Source organism: Anabrus simplex, chromosome 2, assembly GCF_040414725.1.
Source record: "Anabrus simplex isolate iqAnaSimp1 chromosome 2, ASM4041472v1, whole genome shotgun sequence".
NCBI lineage: Eukaryota > Metazoa > Arthropoda > Insecta > Orthoptera > Tettigoniidae > Anabrus > Anabrus simplex.
Genome location: NC_090266.1, coordinates 858659967 through 858679243, shown reverse-complemented (window position 1 = coordinate 858679243; position 19277 = coordinate 858659967). Strand labels below are relative to the sequence as shown.

General features: G+C 38.4%; 1 protein-coding gene across 1 annotated transcript in view; it reads left to right on the top strand.

Moving 5' to 3' along the window:
• Vps13D (vacuolar protein sorting 13D) overlaps positions 1–19277 on the top strand; it is an 866734-nt gene that overhangs the window by 65896 nt on the left and 781561 nt on the right. The window contains 1 exon segment of the mRNA XM_068226303.1: positions 15645–15812. Within this exon segment, the coding sequence (XP_068082404.1) occupies positions 15645–15812 (168 nt within the window).

The following is a 19277-nucleotide window of genomic DNA, read 5'->3' as shown; positions in this document are numbered from 1 at the left end:
TGATACTAGTCCAATTTTTTAGAAGGAAATTGGGTTTCTAGGAATTAGAAAATAACTAACAGGTAAGCCACAGTATAGAAATCTGCGAAAATGCAAGTTTTGAACACACTGATTGCTGTTTCATACCGATTTTCATGTGTGTTGTCGTCGTCCCCCCCTCCTCCGACTTTTTCGAAAAATCGGATATAGTGACAATCTGTTATAGCGAGTAAAATTTTCGCCATTATGAATTCTCGCTATAACGGACTTCTACTGTAGTTCTATTTTACCGAGCTCGATAGCAGCAGTCGCTTAAGTGCGGCCAGTATCCAGTATTCGGGAGATGGTAGGTTTGAACCCCACTGTCGACAGCCCTGAAAATGGTTTTCCGTGGTTTCCCATTTTCACACCAGGCAAATGCTGGGGCTGTACCTTAATTAAGGCCATGGCCGCTTCCTTCCCATTCCTAGCTCTTCCTTGTCCCATCGTCGCCATAAGACCTATCTGTGTCGGTGGGACGTAAAGCAACTAGCAAAAAAAGTTGTTCTATTTTTAAAAAGAAAGGAGCAAGCAAAACACTGTAATAGTCATTATTTTGTGCATGTCTGGTATATTTCTACAATTGCTGAGCCAGTAAAACAGTAGGAAGTACTATATTGGCCCGAATAATGTATTTACTTGCATATCACCCGGACTTTTTATGCCATTTTTAAGGTCCCAAAATAGGGGGTGCGGCTATTATGTGGGAAATTTTCAGAAAAAATATTTAAAAGACCTGGAGACATGTGGTAGCCATTGAAACTATTATTAGAGAGGTATTTACTGTATGTAATAAGAAAGAGATGCCACGCAATTGTCATTAGGGCTTTCGACTAGTACATTCATAACAGGCTGAGCCCGGTACATCCACTGTCAAATTAAGCATGATAAATATTATGTGTAAACATAGAAATCAGCAATGATTTCAGTAAAACTTCACTGAAGGCCGTAATGAAATTTAATGTTCTACCGCTACGTATGACAGATTGGGAGCAGACAGTGATGATGTCGCTTTTTACATCACGTGCTGTGGAAATGTTAAATGAGATTTTATAATATCCAGTCTGTTGTGTTCAGTCGATCTTGTTACTGTGTGCCTTTAAAACAGTATAACTTTAATAAATGCTGATATAACAGTTTAAACTTAATAAGTTGCTCAGGGAACATGCACGAAGGACGGCACGTTTCGACCAGCTTGCTTGCACATCGTCATGACAAAAGGCATGTGTAATTAACTTCAATCATAGATTTATTATTCTAAACCACAAATGTGACGTAAAATTTGTAGTCAGCCTGAGGAACTAGTAAGAGATATGCATTCTGTATTCCTGTGTCAGCTTGTTTGTGTGCCAGGTCTGAGATTCATATTTCGCTTTCTTGTGCATTGTCGTATGGGCCACTGTGAGCTTGATTGCACCCTTTGCTGAGATGAAATGAAATGGCGTATGGCTTTTTTAGGGCCGGGAGTGTCCGAGGACATGTTCGGCTCGCCAGGTGCAGGTCTTTTGACTTGACTCCCGTAGGCGACCTGCACGTCGTAATAAGGATGAAATGATGATGAAGACGACACGTACACCCAGCCCCTGTGCCTTCAAAATTAACCAATAATGGTTAAAATTCACGACCCTGCCAGGAATCGAACCCGGGACCCCTGTGACCAAAGGCCAGCACGCTAACCATTTAGCCATGGAGCCGGACTTTTGCTGAGATGACTGTGTGTCACTCATTTATGATTGTTACATGTTACTGAAATGGCATTGTCAGTAAAACACAGAAGTAATCAGTAACATGGTAATGTATACTGTATGCAATGAGTAATGTTGCCTGTGATGTTGAACTTGTCTCACAAAATATTTTACCGGATACTCTCAAAAGATTTTAACAAATGTACAAAGAACAAAGAAAGATTGAAACTGTACACGGACGCTATTCATTAGTTTATACATTTGTAATTTACCAAAATTGCAGGCCTTTCACTTGCAGAGGGACTAGATTGTTTACATTTTTAAAATCTTGGGGAAAAAATGCATTATAATCGTGTCATTAAAAACACTGTTTATGAACATTTACTCAGAATCACAAGCAGAGTGGCTAGTTTCACTTTCGTCTTGTGGATACCAGTCAGGATGTGATTTCTTTGGTAATGTTTTGCATTTAACTATAACGTACGGAGGTAGTTTATGGCCACACAGAGCAAGTGGCTGCGTGGTTTGGTTTCACGTTGCTATCAACTTGCATTTGGGAGATAGTATGTTCGAACCCCAATGTCGGCAGACCTGAAGATGGTTTTCTGTGGTTTCCCAGTTTCACACCTGGCTGTATCTTACTTAATGCCATGGTCGCTTCCTTCCCACTTCTAGCCCTTTCCTATCATATCGTCATCATAAGACCTATCTGTGTCGGTGCGATGTAAATCAAATTGTATTGTAATTATTTATGGCTGTTAGCCGTAATGGCCAACATCACCGTACAACGTAACTTTTCGTTGCCGGTAGTTTTAATTAGAACACTTGCCGTTCCCTTCTCACAAACAGTAGTTTTCCTAGGCATGTCAAATTACAGTAAAAACTTGTTAATTCGAAGTTGTTGGGACTCAAAAATCGGACTTCAAATTACGTGATTTTGAATTAACCGCCAATTCGTAATTCAGAAGTGCCAATCCTTGCCGCGTTACAAAATATTCTAAGGCCAGTTAACCTTGATTCACAGTTGAAACCAGTTTAAACCTTTCAAATGATATGAAAAAAAAAAAAAACTTTTTCCAAAATGCATCCAAGAAGGTGCATTTAAAGTATTAAAATAATGCACTTGGATAACTCACTGACAAACATAACCTCGCAACGAAAGAAAGAAAGAAAAAAAACAAGCATCATTTAAAGACGAGGAAAAATCTAGGCTTGCTCCCATGTGCAAGTGCTTTATTCATTGAATTACTGCACTGTATGCATTTTAGATGCCCTGTACTTACACAGAAAGCACGCAGTGCCCTTGAAACATCGTGGCTAACCGAACTTTCCTATGACGAGGGGAGAAAGTCCCTCGCTTCCTTCTGCATGACAGCACAGTACAGTCACTCTATCCTTGTACGATTTCCCATCATGGCACTTCTCTTGTACTTCAGAAATGTAAACACTTCCTGCGTAACAAAGTATTCTAGAACAGGCATCATCAATCGAGAGTGAAATGCCTTTGGAACCAGTTTGCTCCCTGCTCTCGAGGAACGAGGACAGCTTAGTGAGCAAGAAGGGGAAGAAGTAGGGGAAGTGCATGACGTATTATGTACTGAAGGCCAGTGGCGCAAAGGCCAGGTTTGATTGAGGCACGATACGCGTGAACTCATGTGAGGTGACAGTAATGCATTTCCACCTTTATCCTCACACCACACCATGTTCAAATCTAGTCGGTAAATGTGGCATTTACTATGGAAGAGAGTTCAGCACAGCGTAGGCCTTCGACGCCAACAAGTTTCAAACCTTCCTGGGAAGAAGAGTATTTAATATTTCAAGAAAATTACACAGCAAAATGTTAATATATAGTAAAATATTGAATCACATTAAAAAACATTAGAAGAATGTAAAGAGGTTTTTAAGGTCACTTATGACAATTTTGAGAGAAGGTTTCACGGTATTCAGGTATTAAGAAACGGATCTGCAGGTGCTCGCTACGCCCTTCTCAGTGGATGTACAAACTGTTAGACCAGAACTACAGCTAGAACTGATTGACTTACAGTGCGATACTCAAATGAAAGATAGGTTTGCAAACACAAACAGTTTGACGGAATTTTATGTCCATTTTCCACGGGAGAGATTTCCTAGATTGTACACATTTAATGCTCATATTGTAAGTATATTTGGATCAACTTATTTATGTCAACAGATGTTATTATTAATGAAGTTTTGTAAATCTAGGCACAGAAGTAGGCTCACCGATGAAAACTTGAAATGTGTTTTGCTATTTGAGAATACGCAAACGATAGTACCAAACATTGATACAATACTATCTAAACGAGCCCAAAGGTCCCGTGAAAGAGGAGTACACCAGTGATATGTTTCAGTTCGCGTGTTTAATTTGTTGTCATAGTCATAAATGCCATACAAATACTGAAATGTATGTTAATGAGAGTGCAAAAAATGTGTACAAACCACTTAAATTGTATTTTCTTTCGGTAAATGTACGTGATCCAAAGCTTCGATTAATCGTGAAAACGTATTTATTCAGGAAATATTGCACACTGCTGTATATTTCCTTTGTCAATGAATAATTTTCTTTTCCTGTTATACTCTGTAATCTGTGTCCTGTTTGTCTCACATGATCCATGCTCCAAATTATTATTATTATTATTATTATTATTATTATTATTATTATTATTATTATTATTATTATTATTATAGCTGTTGTTCATATGGTAACATTTCCGAGTGGCAAGTTCAGTACAGCCACGGTATGCAACCCGCCTGTCCGCTGCTCTCTTGTCATGTGACAAACAGCCGTCCCGAGCGGAGCAAGTAACACCAGCTCCCTAGAGCAACTACTTGATGACGTCTGTTGTAGAACACCCATTAATCCATGCAATCACCTTGATTCACAGTTTAAAACTTTTCAAATGCCATGGAAAAAACTATTTCCAAAATGTATCCAACAAGGTGCATTTACAATGTTCAAATAATGCACTTCAGCATTAGAATTTAATTTTTTTTTTCGGCTCCATGGCTAAATGGTTAGTGTGCTAGCCTTTGGTCACAGGGGTCCCAGGTTCGATTTCCAGCAGGGTTGGGAATTTTAACCATAATTGGTTAATTTCCCTGGCACTGGGGTTGGGTGTATGTGTCGTCTTCATCATCATTTCATCCTCATCAAGACTCACGGGTTGCCTATGGGCGTCAAATCAAAAGACCTGCATCTGGCAAGCGGAACTTGTCCTCGGACACTCCCGGCACTAAAAGCCATACGCCATTATGTTTCATTTCAGCATTAGAATTCATCACAGGTAGGGCCCCATTCTCATAGACGCGTAGGTCTCCTATACGGTGTCAACTTGAAAGACCTGCACTTGGCCTCTTTGGAGGCCACACGCCATTATAACAGGTGGCATGACAGCAACACTTCACAGCACAGTCCTACACTAAATTACAATTTGAAGTGTGTAAGCATGCTGCTCTCCAACTCCCTTCTTTTCTCAATTATTTTGGCCGCAGACGTGTGAACAGTGAGAATTCGGAGTTCGGGGTAGAAAATTCCAGGAAAACAAAACAGTATTCAGTGCAAAACCAAGGTATGTAAGCTGCTATCTCAGTAACGTGGCATCACAGTAGTGTGATTCAGGTGTTGATTTTTTCGCCTATCATAGGCATAAAATCTCAAAGATAATTTAATAAAACCATCTATTCAATACTTTCCACGTTTAATGTGGTTTGAATCTACATGAATTTATGTAGACTAATCAGGTACATGTTTCACCCATTATTTGGGCATCTTCAGCCTGAAGACAACCTTTAGGTCAAGATTTGGGACCTTTTTAACCATATATAATATAATATAATACATGAACATTAATAATCTTTTAAGACTAACATGCCAAGATAATAATTTAAAAAATGTGAACAAAACATAACTGTGAGTAACATAAATTAATGGTGTTTTAACACAATTAAAACTTGTCGGTCCTATTCCAACTTAAAAATATATCCAAAACTAAAATGGACCTTCTTCCTCTAACAAGTCTTGGGTAAAGAGGATATTCATACTGGGGTTCATTTGACCCACCTATATCATTTCATTTTCTTGACGTAACTAATCTTGGAATGTGTTGTCAACCACAAGTGGAATATAAATGAAATTTATATTTTCATTCACAACAATCTTGACCAACCTACATATAACAATCAGTTCTAAATCTCCACTTTTCCAACATGTCCCTCAGATTTTCAATGGGGTTCAAGTCAGGTGATTTTGCAGGCCAATTGAGGTGTAATGGGGTGGGGGAGTGTTCATAAAACCAGTCACATGTGTTTCCTGTCTGATGAATTTTGCTGTTGTCATCTTTAAAAATCCGGGTATCAATAACATACTCATCATTCAGATGTTAACTGAAAGGCAACACTTGTTTTCAGTTCAAATCAAGTTAAGGAAAGTGTCTGAAAGGGATAAATGGAAAACGAAAATTAGCCATGTTTAACCCTACAAGTGCCAATGCTATATTCTGTAGTGCCAGATGTTAATGCTGAAAATGTAGTGGTTTAGAGAATATTTTATAAAATTGGCAAATATCAGAAATCACACAATACATGCACCATTTTGATCAGAAAGAGTTGTTTCACAATAAAAAGACATATGAGAAATGAAATCAAAAATTTTGTTGGTTTTAATTTTCGATATCTTGAAAACTCAAAGTCAAATTGCACAAAAAAATGTTATCATAAGAAAAAAGTGAAATATACAAAATGTTCCTTATACAGTGCTGAAATAACACTGAATGTTTCAAGGAAATGTGTACATAATTAGCACTCCTAGAACACTTTATGTCACAATAGAACAAAAATAAAACACTCACTGTTTTTTCTTGCAGTTTCTTCTTATTCTGATTCCACTTCCTCTTCCTGGGCTTTCTTCCTTTGGTCTGAAGAAGTGCTCTAATTGATCCCAGCATGTTTCATGGACTCCCACTTTACATCCTGGACACCAATGTCTGGATCGCCTTCTGCTTTTCTGCTGTCTTCGCACATACACCGCACTTCCTCAGTTGTGTGCTAGGCAATCTAGAAGAATAATGCTTGGAATCTGGAGGGGTGTTTTGTGAAGGTGTAAGTGGCAAAGTAGTAGTAGCTGTAGGAACACATAGGTTTTCAATAATTTCAATTATGTAGTCCCTATGCTCAAGTATCTTCTTGCTGTCGGTGTTGCTACAATAAACAATGTATGAATTCGGCAAAGACATGTCCATAAAATTTTGGAATATTTTTGTTCTATACCTTCTGGTTCCATGGTTTGAACAAACATAATATACCTTCTGTTCCTTTACATCTACTCCTCCCATGTACTTTTAGCTGAGAATGTGGAGGGGTTTGTATACTTCATTACCATTTTTCTGTTTTAGTAATGCAGTATCTGCATGAAAACCAGTACTGAGGCTGTAAACAGGTTTTCTTGTTTTCTTTTCTTTGAAACCACAGACAAGTACAGTATGTCTCCTTTCCTGTAGAATATGGACTCTCCAGGTTGCATTTTAGGTTTCACAAGTTCAGGGATGGCAACTCTTGCAGAGTTGGCACGGCCAGTCCCTGTTAGAGCCACCTTGACATGCAGTAGCTTTTCAGCTAGGGGTACTTTTGTATAAAAGTTATCTGTGTATAAGTGATAGCCTTTATTATGGAGACCACACTGCTCTACAATATGGGTTACCACTTTGTGATTCATACCATTAGGATCCCCAGTTGCAAAGAAATACTTCCCACTGTACAATTCACTGTGCATGACATAACCGATTCGACTTTCACAGATCTAAAACTTCTTTATTCCATACCTTGCAGTCTTTTGTTAGGAATGAATTGAATAAAAGGGGCTCTATTCTTCATTGCCTCAAGTGATTCATCTAATGATACTTCCTGCATTGGCACGTAAAGTCTCTTCCACAAGGCATTGAACTGATCCAGTACAGGATGCGATTTATGCCGTGGATCATACCCTGGATTGTCTCTTAGAATGGCTGTGTCATTATTATTAGCATGCAGTATCCGATTTATCAATTGAAATTCATTCCTTGACATAGATCTTGAAAACAAAGGTTGGTGCTGGGAAGGGCGTGTCCCAATGACGTTTCTCATCCTTTCTAGGATTGAGGCCCATATTTAGTAACACAGCAAACCAGATGTCTAGTCTTTCAACAGTAACAAGTTTGAATTTCCTAATTCTACTGTGAGGATGTGACTGAAAATACTCTAACTTCCCATCAAACAGCTTTTGTCCATATCTGTTTGTTTCAGTAACAATTAAATCCCACAACTCATAAGGGAAAAAAAGACTGAAATATTCCATTACATTAGCATTACAAGGGACTCGAGCCTGTAGGTCTTTTGCTCTAGCAACAAAATTTACAGAATTCCTTGGAATTTCATGATAAGTCACCTTTTGAAACCTACAGGCCTACTTACATGTGCATGATCAAGTCAGGTCTGCAATGGTGTATCGTCATCTGATAAATTATCCACACTTCCTCCCCCCTCACCTTTATTTTCGGTGTCCTCAGAATCATTTTCACTATCAATTTCACCATCTTCAAAATCACTAAAGTTACTACCCTCATCAAAAGCTTGTAAAATATCTGATTCACTTACCAATGTTTTTGATCTTGACGCTGCCATGTTTGTTTACTACACTCACATAACAACAACAAGATACAAGACTTTTATAGACATGCAGCTCTAACAAATACTAACAAAAGCACCAATAGTGGTGATAAGTGTGAACTAGAGACATTCAAGTTTGAGTAGTACGAATGTTTCACCAACAGATGGCATAACAGTAAAAAAAACCACACTGTTACCGAGGATCTCAATAAGCGATCCTGACACCACAGGAAGACGCAGTGAGCCACTTTTAGTGATCCTTGGCACTTCTTGGGTTAAAGAAAAAGTATGTGAAATAATGTTTATATGAGACCTACCCCGTGATTTCAGAGTCCAGTGTGGTGTTGATTCCATGACAGAAACCACAAGAACATGTCATTGAACAGAAGTAGGTGAAAGAAACGAGGGATATGTTGATTCGTGGTTAATACTGGTATAAATGGTCCAGAGCTGAGGAATGCAGGTTGGTGGGAGGTTCAGTAACGAAAACATTCACCAGTCTCTAATATTTTTAGGAAGCATGAACAAAACATAGCTTACAAAACCAATAATGACAATGCCTCTATCTTTCATAATATCCTTTCTATCAATCAAAATAATATTTTGTAAATCAGGGGTCTATAAAGTCAAATGCAGTAATTGTGAGGCCACATATGTGGGCCAAACTGACAGAAGCTTTACTGCATGGTAATCAGAACATGTCAACACAATAAAATAAAACAGAGCAAGCTCCCACCATCCCGCACCTCTCAGCTCCGCCATAGTAGAAACCACGCCTCACCCCCTCCGACCCATTTCAACTACATCTGTTCATTCACATGTTATTGTGGTTTATGTCACAGATTCAACAACATACATTGGACTCTGCAATCATGGGATGAGTCTCATGTAAATATTATATCACAAATTTTCATTCTTTTTTAAAATGCAGCTAATTTTTGTTTTCCGTTTGTCTCTTTTATATACTTTTTTTCATTGAAAACAATTCCAGCACATTGTTTGTCTCTATCAGATCCTTTTTTTGACTTGATCCGCATTAAAAACAACTCCAGCACATTTCGTGTACTCCAGTGAACTATATCAAGATGTCCCCAGTAGATATTTAATCATGTTGTTTCACTTTAATCAAATACAAAATAGTCAAATACCACACATCATATTGTTATGATCTAACTCTTCAATTTTATGATTCTGATCTTCAACCACAAGCCAACATTGTTCCGTTGTTCTGTGCTGTTCTTCATTGAGTCCATCCATCTTAATCTTGGTCTTCTTTGTCCTTTCTTTCCTGTCATCTGTCTTTCCAGTGCTTGTCTTTGCAGTTTTTCCTCTTTTATCTGCTTGGCATTTCCAAACCATCTGTCTGATCTGTTCCAGTTTGCCATTTAGTTTTGACAAATTTAACTCTTTTCGAATGTCTTCATTTCTCACTCTATCCCTCCTTGTCTTCTGTACCATATTCCTCAGTAATTTTGTTTCATCTGCCTGTACTCTACTCTCAATCTGTCTTTGTCCAGGTTTCCGTTGCATATGTCATCATAGGTAAGTAATATCCCTTCACATTACTTCTTTAGCCTTTATTGGTACATCTTTACTCCATATTCATTTCCATACCTGGTGGTAAAAGACACTCTCCAATTGTATCCTCCTGCTAACTTCCATATTCAGTCTTCCATTTTATGTCAGTTGACTTCCCAAGTATTTGGAGTGTTCTACTATTTCCAGTTCCTTGTCTCCAGTTTTGTTGGCTCCTTTTCTTTTCTTACTTCCTGTACTTGTCACCATTGTTTTGCTCTTCTCCCTGTTGATCCTGTATCCCCATTGTTCAATCCTTCTATTCAGTAGATTCAGGTTTTGTTGTTGTTATACATACACCTCATCTTCTCCCAGATCACATCATCATCTGCAAACATCATTACACTCATTCTTTCCCCTTTATAATCTTCCCTTGCTGCCTTTACGATGTCATCCATCACCATTATGAATAGTAAATATGAAAGCACACTCCCTTGTTAGCCCTTTGTCAATTCCAGACCATTCTGATCTACCCACTGTTGTCTTCACACACAGCTGCAACAGTTATAATATATTGCTTGTGTCATTGTTATTAATTCCTTGCCAGTGCCCTTATATGCCAGACTTTTCCAAAAGTTTGTTCTGGGGATGCCGTCAAATGTCTTTTCTAAGTCTGTAAAAGTCATTACTAGGCCTATATCCCTCTCATATATCCAGCCCTTTTCATGATCTCTCCCAGAATGAAAATGGGTTCCACTGTTGACATTCAACTTCCAAATCCAAATTGTTCCTCTGATACCTGATTTTCCACCTATTCTCTAATTCCCTTTTCCAATATCCTTTCCATTATCTTGGCAACGTGGGAGACGATGGTGATTTCTCAGTAGTTACTGCACATCTTTTTATCTCCTTTCTTGAATATTGGTATTATAACCCTCTTTTCCCATTCCTTGGGCACTTTTTCCTCCTTCCATACACACTTGAGTATTCTGTAAGTCCACTGGAGTCCTACTGGTCCTGCAGCCTTGATCATTTGTATGGCTACTTTAACCATTTCCATAGCTTTTCCCATCTTCATCTTGTTAACTGTCCATTCCACCTCTCTCATTGTAATATATGATTCCTTTTCTGTTACTTCTCCTCTACCTGCTGCCTGGATACCTTCTCACATTCAGCAGTTCACTGAAATATTCTTTCCATCTGTTCATTATCTCTTCTGGGTTAGTCAGTATAACTCCTTTATTCTGTGTCGGTGTGACTTAAAACAACTTGTAAAAAGTAAACCACCTTTATTCTCCACAAACCCTGTGTTCACTGCTTCATTCCTATAGTTATAATTACAATTACAGTAGAACCCTCATTAAACGTTTTTATAGGGACCTGATATTTTTAACCTTAAGTGGGGGTTTACCTTAAATTGAGGATTTGGTAGAAACCACACCTTTTCCAGAGATCTTTACTTTAATTAAAATAACCTGTACTATTATATATTATTTACACAGTGACAGCAAATTGAGAAAGGGAGGAGATATTTACCCTACACACTGTACTGTAGTTACAACTTTGTATGGTTTGTGCTGAATATTACTCTGGTGTTAAACTGCCCCTGCTATCTAAGTAACCGGGCGAGTTGGCCGTGCGCGTAGAGGCGTGCGGCTGTGAGCTTGCATCCGGGAGTTTGTGGGTTCGAATCCCACTGTCGGCAGCCCTGAAGATGGTTTTCCATGGTTTCCCATTTCCACACCAGGCAAATGCTGGGGCTGTACCTTAATTAAGGCCACGGCCGCTTCCTTCCAACTCCTAGGCCTTTCCTATCCCATCGTCGCCATAAGACCTATCTGTGTCGGTGCGACGTAAAGCCCATAGCTATCTAAGCAAGAGACCTGTATTGCACTATAACTAGTTTTGGCTCAGATTGTTCTTTGAAATTTAATCAAATAAATAAATAAATATTTGGGTGTGCCCTAACAGATTTGTTCTTTTGCACTGTCATCAGATAACAGACTTATGCCATTTGCTGAACCCAACTGAATAATTGCTGCAGGCACATGCATAAGGAAATGTGCTTGCTAGAATGATGGATCATTATCTCATACATGCATCTTCATTATGCACTTTTAAGTCTTTTGGCATTCAGTCTGCAACCCTCTGTGAATTAACTAAGTGCTTCCATGATCCTCTATTCGTAACCAGCTGTGCAGTTTCTTTTACACTGACAGGCAAAATTTATGGATGACTTGATTTTTCAAATAAAAAAGCATGTTAAATTGTGAAGCATTTGTTTTATTACTTACCTTGATTATTTTCATTAAAAAATTATCTAAGCAAAGAAGGGTAGCAATAACAGCCAGATGTCATTAGTTAGCCAGTACATAATTTTTTAATGAAAATGATCAATGTAAATAATAAAACAAATGTTTGGCAATTTAACATCCTTTTTCTTTAGAAAATTGAAGTGATTCATTAATTTTGCCAGTCAATGTAGTCGCATACCTCTTACAAGTTTGTCTCCCTGTACGTCTGTGATAATGGTGAGCCCGTGGTTAACCCTTCCTTTTGACAGATATTTGTCAGTGAATGCAAAACCGCTTTGGTTTAAGGTTATTCTTATAACGTTATACCCTATGTACATGATTTTCTATAAAAATCGGAGAAGATACCAAATTCGCACAAAAACTCATAAAAATTGGTAGGAAACAGCAGTCGGTTTGTTTAAACATTTTAGCAGATTTTTTTCCAAGCAGCAGCTTACACATTAGCACATATTTTCTAGCTCCAATAGTCTGAACACGCATATTCAGTTTCACTCTTAAAAATTGTAATAGCATCACTCCAGAAGCTTGTGGCAAACTTTTCCATTTTCTTACTTCAAACGGCATCACCTAACCTAGGTTTACCGTGCATGTATTATGAAAACATATTTCATGCTCCCTGTAGAATAATGATAACCTTTTCACTATAAATTTACGTGGGAACAGCCCTTCTGAAATTTAACTAGACGTAAAAGTACATAACCTAATCTCTGAAATTAGTTATGCACACCACTCTGTATCTTGAGAAGGAAAAGTATAACATCCTTATTTTATTTCAGTATATGGTACTAAAATTTGTAAGGAGTTAACAACTGCTGTCATTGCACTTATTGTGAAAACATGTTTTCCCGATGTTTGTTTACACCAGTTGGAGTTGTGAGAAGAGCTTTGTCTCACTTAAGATCGACTCGCTTTACTGTGCCTTGCACTTCCCTTTTTTTTTCTTCCTTTTTGCAAAGTATTTTAACTTTGCACCGAAAAAAGTTAGGTCTTTTGGCGGCAGTAGGATAGCAAAGGGCTATGAAAGGACTGGAAAGAAAAAGCAGCCATGGCCTAAAATAATGCAGCCTCAGCGTTTTCCTTCGCGGTCTAGAAAGCCAAGAATAACGGCCGAGAGGATTCGTTGTGCTGACCACATGACACCTCGTAATCTGCAGGCCTTTGGGCTGAGCAGCGGTCACTTGGTAGGCCAAGGCCCTTCAAGGGCTGTAGTGCCGTGGGGTTCTCAGCATTTTCCTATTGTGAAAATAAAAAAAGCATCTTGAGGGTTGCCGACGGTGGGGTTCAAACTCGCTATCTCCTGATTGCAAGCTTACACCTACGTGACCCAAATTGTTTGGTACTTATGAATTTAACTGAAGAACTGTCTGGTAAGAAAGACATCGGGTCTGGTCAAGAAAAATTGAGGAATGCATCTAAGGAAGTTGTGGCATTGACCACAAGTCACTCCAATATTTACAGACCATGTGGTTGGATGGTAGTCATCTTGGTAGGAAAAGGTCCTTGATGGGTTGTATGTGCCATGAGTTTTGACTTGGTATGACATGAACCTTCCTGCATACTTTTCTTTGACGAGGAATGATTGTCAGGCAGTGGTTTTCTTAGCATACCATATAGCATGACTATAAAAAACAAGTATCTGTTTGTATTTTCTCCATACAGCTTGTGTAGAGCAGTGCTGGTGTTAAATTGATGACTTTGTTTACTTCCTTTGTTAGTCGCACTTAAAGGATAATCCCTTTTCTCCTGGAATTTGTTTTGCTTCATAAATTATGAACACCGGGCGAGTTGGCCATGCGGTTAAAGACGCGCAGCTGTGAGGTTGCATCCGGGTGGGTTCGAACCCCACTGTCGGCAGCCCTTAAGATGGTTTTCCATGGCTTCCCATTTTCACACCAGGCAAATGCTGGGGCTGTACCTTAATTAAGACTAGGGTTGCTTCCTTCCCACTCCTAGCCCTTTCCTATCTCATCGTTGCCATAAAACCTGTCTGTGTCAGTGCAACGTAAATCAAATTGCAAATGAAATTATGGAATAAGGGAAATATTGGTTGTTCTACTTTGGTAACGGTCTCTCTTGATTCCTAGAACGTTGTTATTAGAATCTTTTGAAATAAATAAAAGAAGGGAATTTTTCACCTAATTTCTGTGGCTTGTAAGATACTTATGTAAACAATCTATACAGTGATTTTATTACTTCTTTGTGTAGAAGAGGAAACATGCTGTGTCATTGTGTGGGTTTAGTCTTTCACTGACTGGGAAGTACTTTTTACAGAAAGCTACTGTTAACAGAATTGAATTATAACTTCAGGCATTTACAGCCTTTGTCTAATTTCTTTCCTAGGTCCCCAGGTTTGGAATTCATCACGTGTTGTTATTACAGCAGCCATTATCATTGACCCATTTCTTCAAGAACACACTAGAGTGTTCCTATCTTGTAAACAAACTGTCTTAGAAGAAATAGACCTATGATGATGGGTGCTAAAATAACAGCCAATGAATCTTATCATCATCATCTAGTGTGGTTCTACCCAAGAAGCCTAGAAGAAGAGAAAGGTGAACAATTGTTTGAAGAAAGACTGCACGTAACAATTCTTATTACAGAATGTCCGAATACAGGAGGTATTAGATAATGATACAGGATGCATGTGTGAAGCATTTGCTATATGGAGGGAAGGAGATGGAAGTATTCTTGGTTGGAGATGTGAAAGATCTTACCAGGAAAAGAAAAAAAAGGCTACAAATGAAGAACCACCTAATTGGTGTGTTCACTTTCTCACTCATATTTAGAGCTATTGTTACAGACTCTGTTTGAGTTTCTTGTGCTAAAAGTTGAAATTGCCATTGTTGTTAGCCGAACAGTTACCGTGAAATTCATAGCTCTTTCAAGTACAATGTTAAATACATTACCACATTTATTCTACTTACTTTGTGGCATCAATGGAACAGAACAGAATCCTGTCTAGCTGTCATTTCTAATTTCTTTCTATTCAAAATACAAGAAAATTATCTCTACATAAGCATGAAATGAGAATTTGGTTCACCCCGGAGGAAGAACCAAATAACTCTACACTCTTTGGAAGCTTCACTTCTAAGATGTGAAATGAGAACTTCACTTTACATCTCTGTTTGATCTCAAAGGATGAATCTTGACTGGAATAGCTACAGATTTAATTGCTGTTTATTATTAGTTTGTCAAACAATGGACTGGAAGAATTCATATGTGTTAAGTAGTGATTGTTTAATCTAGAAATGAATTTTTATTGTTTCATTACCTTCTTCTATCTTTCAAACTCAGTATGTATTCAAGTACAATTATGTATGCTTCTAATAAGCTACCTGGAATTCAGTTCAGCTCTGGAATGTTTTACTGAGCTGGAAATGAAGCAAGTGTACATTTTCCTGCTTCTTTGTCATTTTGATGTAATTCAATGAAATGCCTGTATTATTGTTTACAGGTTGCTATGTCACAGTGTGCTTCACAAGAACATCAGTTTGTGTTAGCTCCAACTAGTGCCCAGGCTCATGTTAAGCGTAACAGGTGTGAACAGCCCTTACGTTCCCGCAGTCAGCCTCGTATTGCTTGTGATCTTCACCTAGAGGAAGTACCTCTTTCTTTAACGGATGTAAGTTGCTTATGGTTTCCAATTGCATTATTCTGAATCCGTAATTTCTTTCTATTGAATCTAAAGAGTTGGAGTGAGCATTTTTTTAATGAAAATTTATCAAGTATTATGAAAATGAAAAATGAATTGTTTTAGTTACAGCATTTTTGCATAATTCTTATGACTGTACCTTATTCATTTGTATAGGCCTATCCAATACACCCTCTTGTTTCAGGGCCACATCTTATAGAAGAGGAACTATGTTGTTACCTCATTAAATATTCTGCAACCTAGCAAATTGACTGTGCGGTTAGGGTCATGCAACTGAGAACTTGCATTTGGGTGATAATGGGTTCAAATCCCACCATCAGCACCCCTTGAGATGGTTTTCCATGGCTTCCCATTTTCACTCCAGGGAAATGCTGGAGCTGTATCTTAATTATGTCTACGGTTGCTTCCTTCCCACTTCTAACTCTCTATCCCATTGTCGCCATAAGACCATGGAAAACAGATAATAATAATAATAATAATAATAATAATAATAATAATAATAATAATAATAATAAATATTCTGCTAATTTAATTTATGTACTATACATATTGTGTAGCAAAGCAAGTTAAATTAGACTGATTTTCTTTTTGTTATAATCGAATATCTTATTTTTATTAATTTTCTTATCTATATATCGATAAACTAAAATCTTGCTCTTGAAAAAATTTGAGTACACATGAGTTCGCTGCTCTGTTCAGATGGTCTATAAACATACTTGACCGAGCTCGATAGCTGCAGTCGCTTAAGTGCGTATCCAGTATTCGGGAGATAGTAGGTTCGAACCCCACTGTCGGCAGCCCTGAAAATGGTTTTCTGTGGTTTCCCATTTTCATACCAGGCAAATGCTGGGGCTGTACCATAATTAAGGCCACGGCCGCTTCCTTCCCACTCCTAGCCCTTCCCTGTCGCATCGTCGCCATAAGACCTATCTGTGTCGGTGCGATGTAAAGCAACTAACTAGCTAAACATACTTGTACTATTTAGAAAACCTTGCTTTTATTACCCAATAATCCCAAGTACCAGCCGCCCCTGAACAAGACCCGCACCCTATATATTAACCCATTGCCATACTTGGACGGAACCTTCCGTCCTGCAATCGTAAGGTGGTAACATACTTTGATGGACACTTCTGTCCTGGTGCACGGAACATTTATAAGTTCATTATCGCGGTTAGCAGCTGGTCAGAGAGATTTATTCTGTTTGTTTTGCAGCCTACCCGATTGATGTCAAATGATACCTGAAGCTATTTTCTCTGTGTAAATAGGAACTCTGAGCTGAAATACAGAAAATAAAAAGCACCTCGGTTTGCCACTAGTTGTAAACAATCATGGCGGCATCCAAGTGCGGCATGGATGGGGATATTCGTGACTGGCTTAGAAATAGTGATGTTGAAATGTAATGATGATTGGAATTGGGATCTTGTTGAAAATAAGCCTGTGTCTGTACCATGCAAACCAGTTTCTGAATTCATTCTATAGTGAGGAGGAGGTTGGGGAATAATCTAAAAGAAATGGACGTAGTGAATGAATTTCTAACCCCACAGTTCCGGGATCACGTTACAAAGCAAGCCAATGCTTATGCCTCTACATTTCTTGCTAATTTATCCACTTCCTTTGAAACCAGTAATACTTTCGAACAAAAGCATTGGTTCCCTGTTACTATAGATGAGCTGAAAACTCACTTTGCTCTGTGTATTCTTATTCTTATGTATGTGATTCGTGAAATGTTAAAGTGACTGAAAAATAAATGGTATGTGAGGGAATATTTCATTTCACAAGTAAAGGTAGGCCAAAGTGTTAAAGGGCAAAATTAAAAAAAAGAAGTTTCACTCAAAATTATTTACAATATTTGCCACAGAACAAGAATGTCATTTCATTACATATGTTTCACGAATTTAAAATAGTTTCGGACAGTTTTTAAGTGTCCTTAATATTATACCCAATAAACTACCGTACAGAAAAATGTATCAATCACAGAATGATAGTCAGCACTTCATTCATCATCAGAAGTACCAACTTCAGAGCTTTCACTACCACTTTGACCATCAATTTCCCACATGTCGTCGTCTTCGCTGCCATCCATAGCATTAGAAATACTGCACTTCTGGAAACTTTTCTGGATGAGATCACCAGAGATGTGATCTCACACTGTCTTTACCCACGAACAAAGCAGTTGAGTTGCGGGAGCTTGATATGACCAGTTGACGTCAGTGCACGATTGTCAGCTGCCACCCACTTGGTATACAGCTGTTTCAAGGCACCTTTGAACAGACTGTTCACACAGACATCCAACGGCTGTACCATAGATGTCAATTTGCCTGGAGTTTTTGCGTCTTTGGTTTGCTTCTTCACAGCTTCTGTTGTGTGACCGCGGTAGCTGTCCATAACAACCAAGCTTTTCCATCCAAGCAATGCACCAGGGCAATGTTACAAAACACATTTCAGTTAGTCTTCACTAGTAGACTGTCCATCCAACCAGAGTTCTGAGTTCTGACGATAACACTAGCAGGTAGATCTTTCGAAAGCATCTTTCTCTTCAAGACAACGTATGCTGGAAGTTTAGTTCCATCAGCAAGTATACATAACATTACTATACACCTTCTGTTTTTCATTACCACCTGTTCTGATGGTAACACCTTTCAACCCCTTAACACTCACAGAACTGTCCAATGGAATTTCAAAATAGACAGGCGTCTGATCTGCATTTCCAGTTTAGGAAAGCAGATATAAATTTTTCTTTCTCAACCAAATTATATGGCTCTGGAAGGAAAACAGTTTTTCTTCATAGGCAGTAGGAACACGCTGCAAAATTGTGGTACGACTTCTAATGATCAGTTCATTCCTCTTATAGAAATTTCTGATCCACCCTCGGCTTGCTTTAAACTCTGGCGTAGAATGTTCTTTTGCGATTTCTAATACTTATAATTGGCACATATCAGTAGACACACCGTATCGCAATTCCCACCTTTCTGTTACGTATTTGTACAGAATCCTTTCAATTTCAGGAAACTGTGCACTCTGCCCGTGGAAAGCTCTGCGGTCACCATTTCTGTTTTTAAAAAAATCTTTCTTCTTTCTCCACTATCAAATGCAAGATTAATCTATATTGTATTTCCTACTAGAGTCACGATTTCCAATAATTTCAGCTTCCTTAAAATTTTCAGCTTTTCACTTACAGTAAAAGACCGCAAATGCTTTGTTGAATTCATTTTTACACGTGGCACTCTAAGAACGTGATACTGTAGACCGACTGCCGCCGAGTGCTTACAGTAAAAGAAAAGTGAAAGTATGTTTGGGTTTCGGGAGCGCGCACTGAGAAGCTTGGTTGCCAAGTCACAGTGACCACAAGTGTGCCGATGTTTTATTTCAGTGTTGTTCCAACTTAGAAGTAATTTTACTGTGCTTATAAACTACAGCTGACTTTTAGGAAAGTTT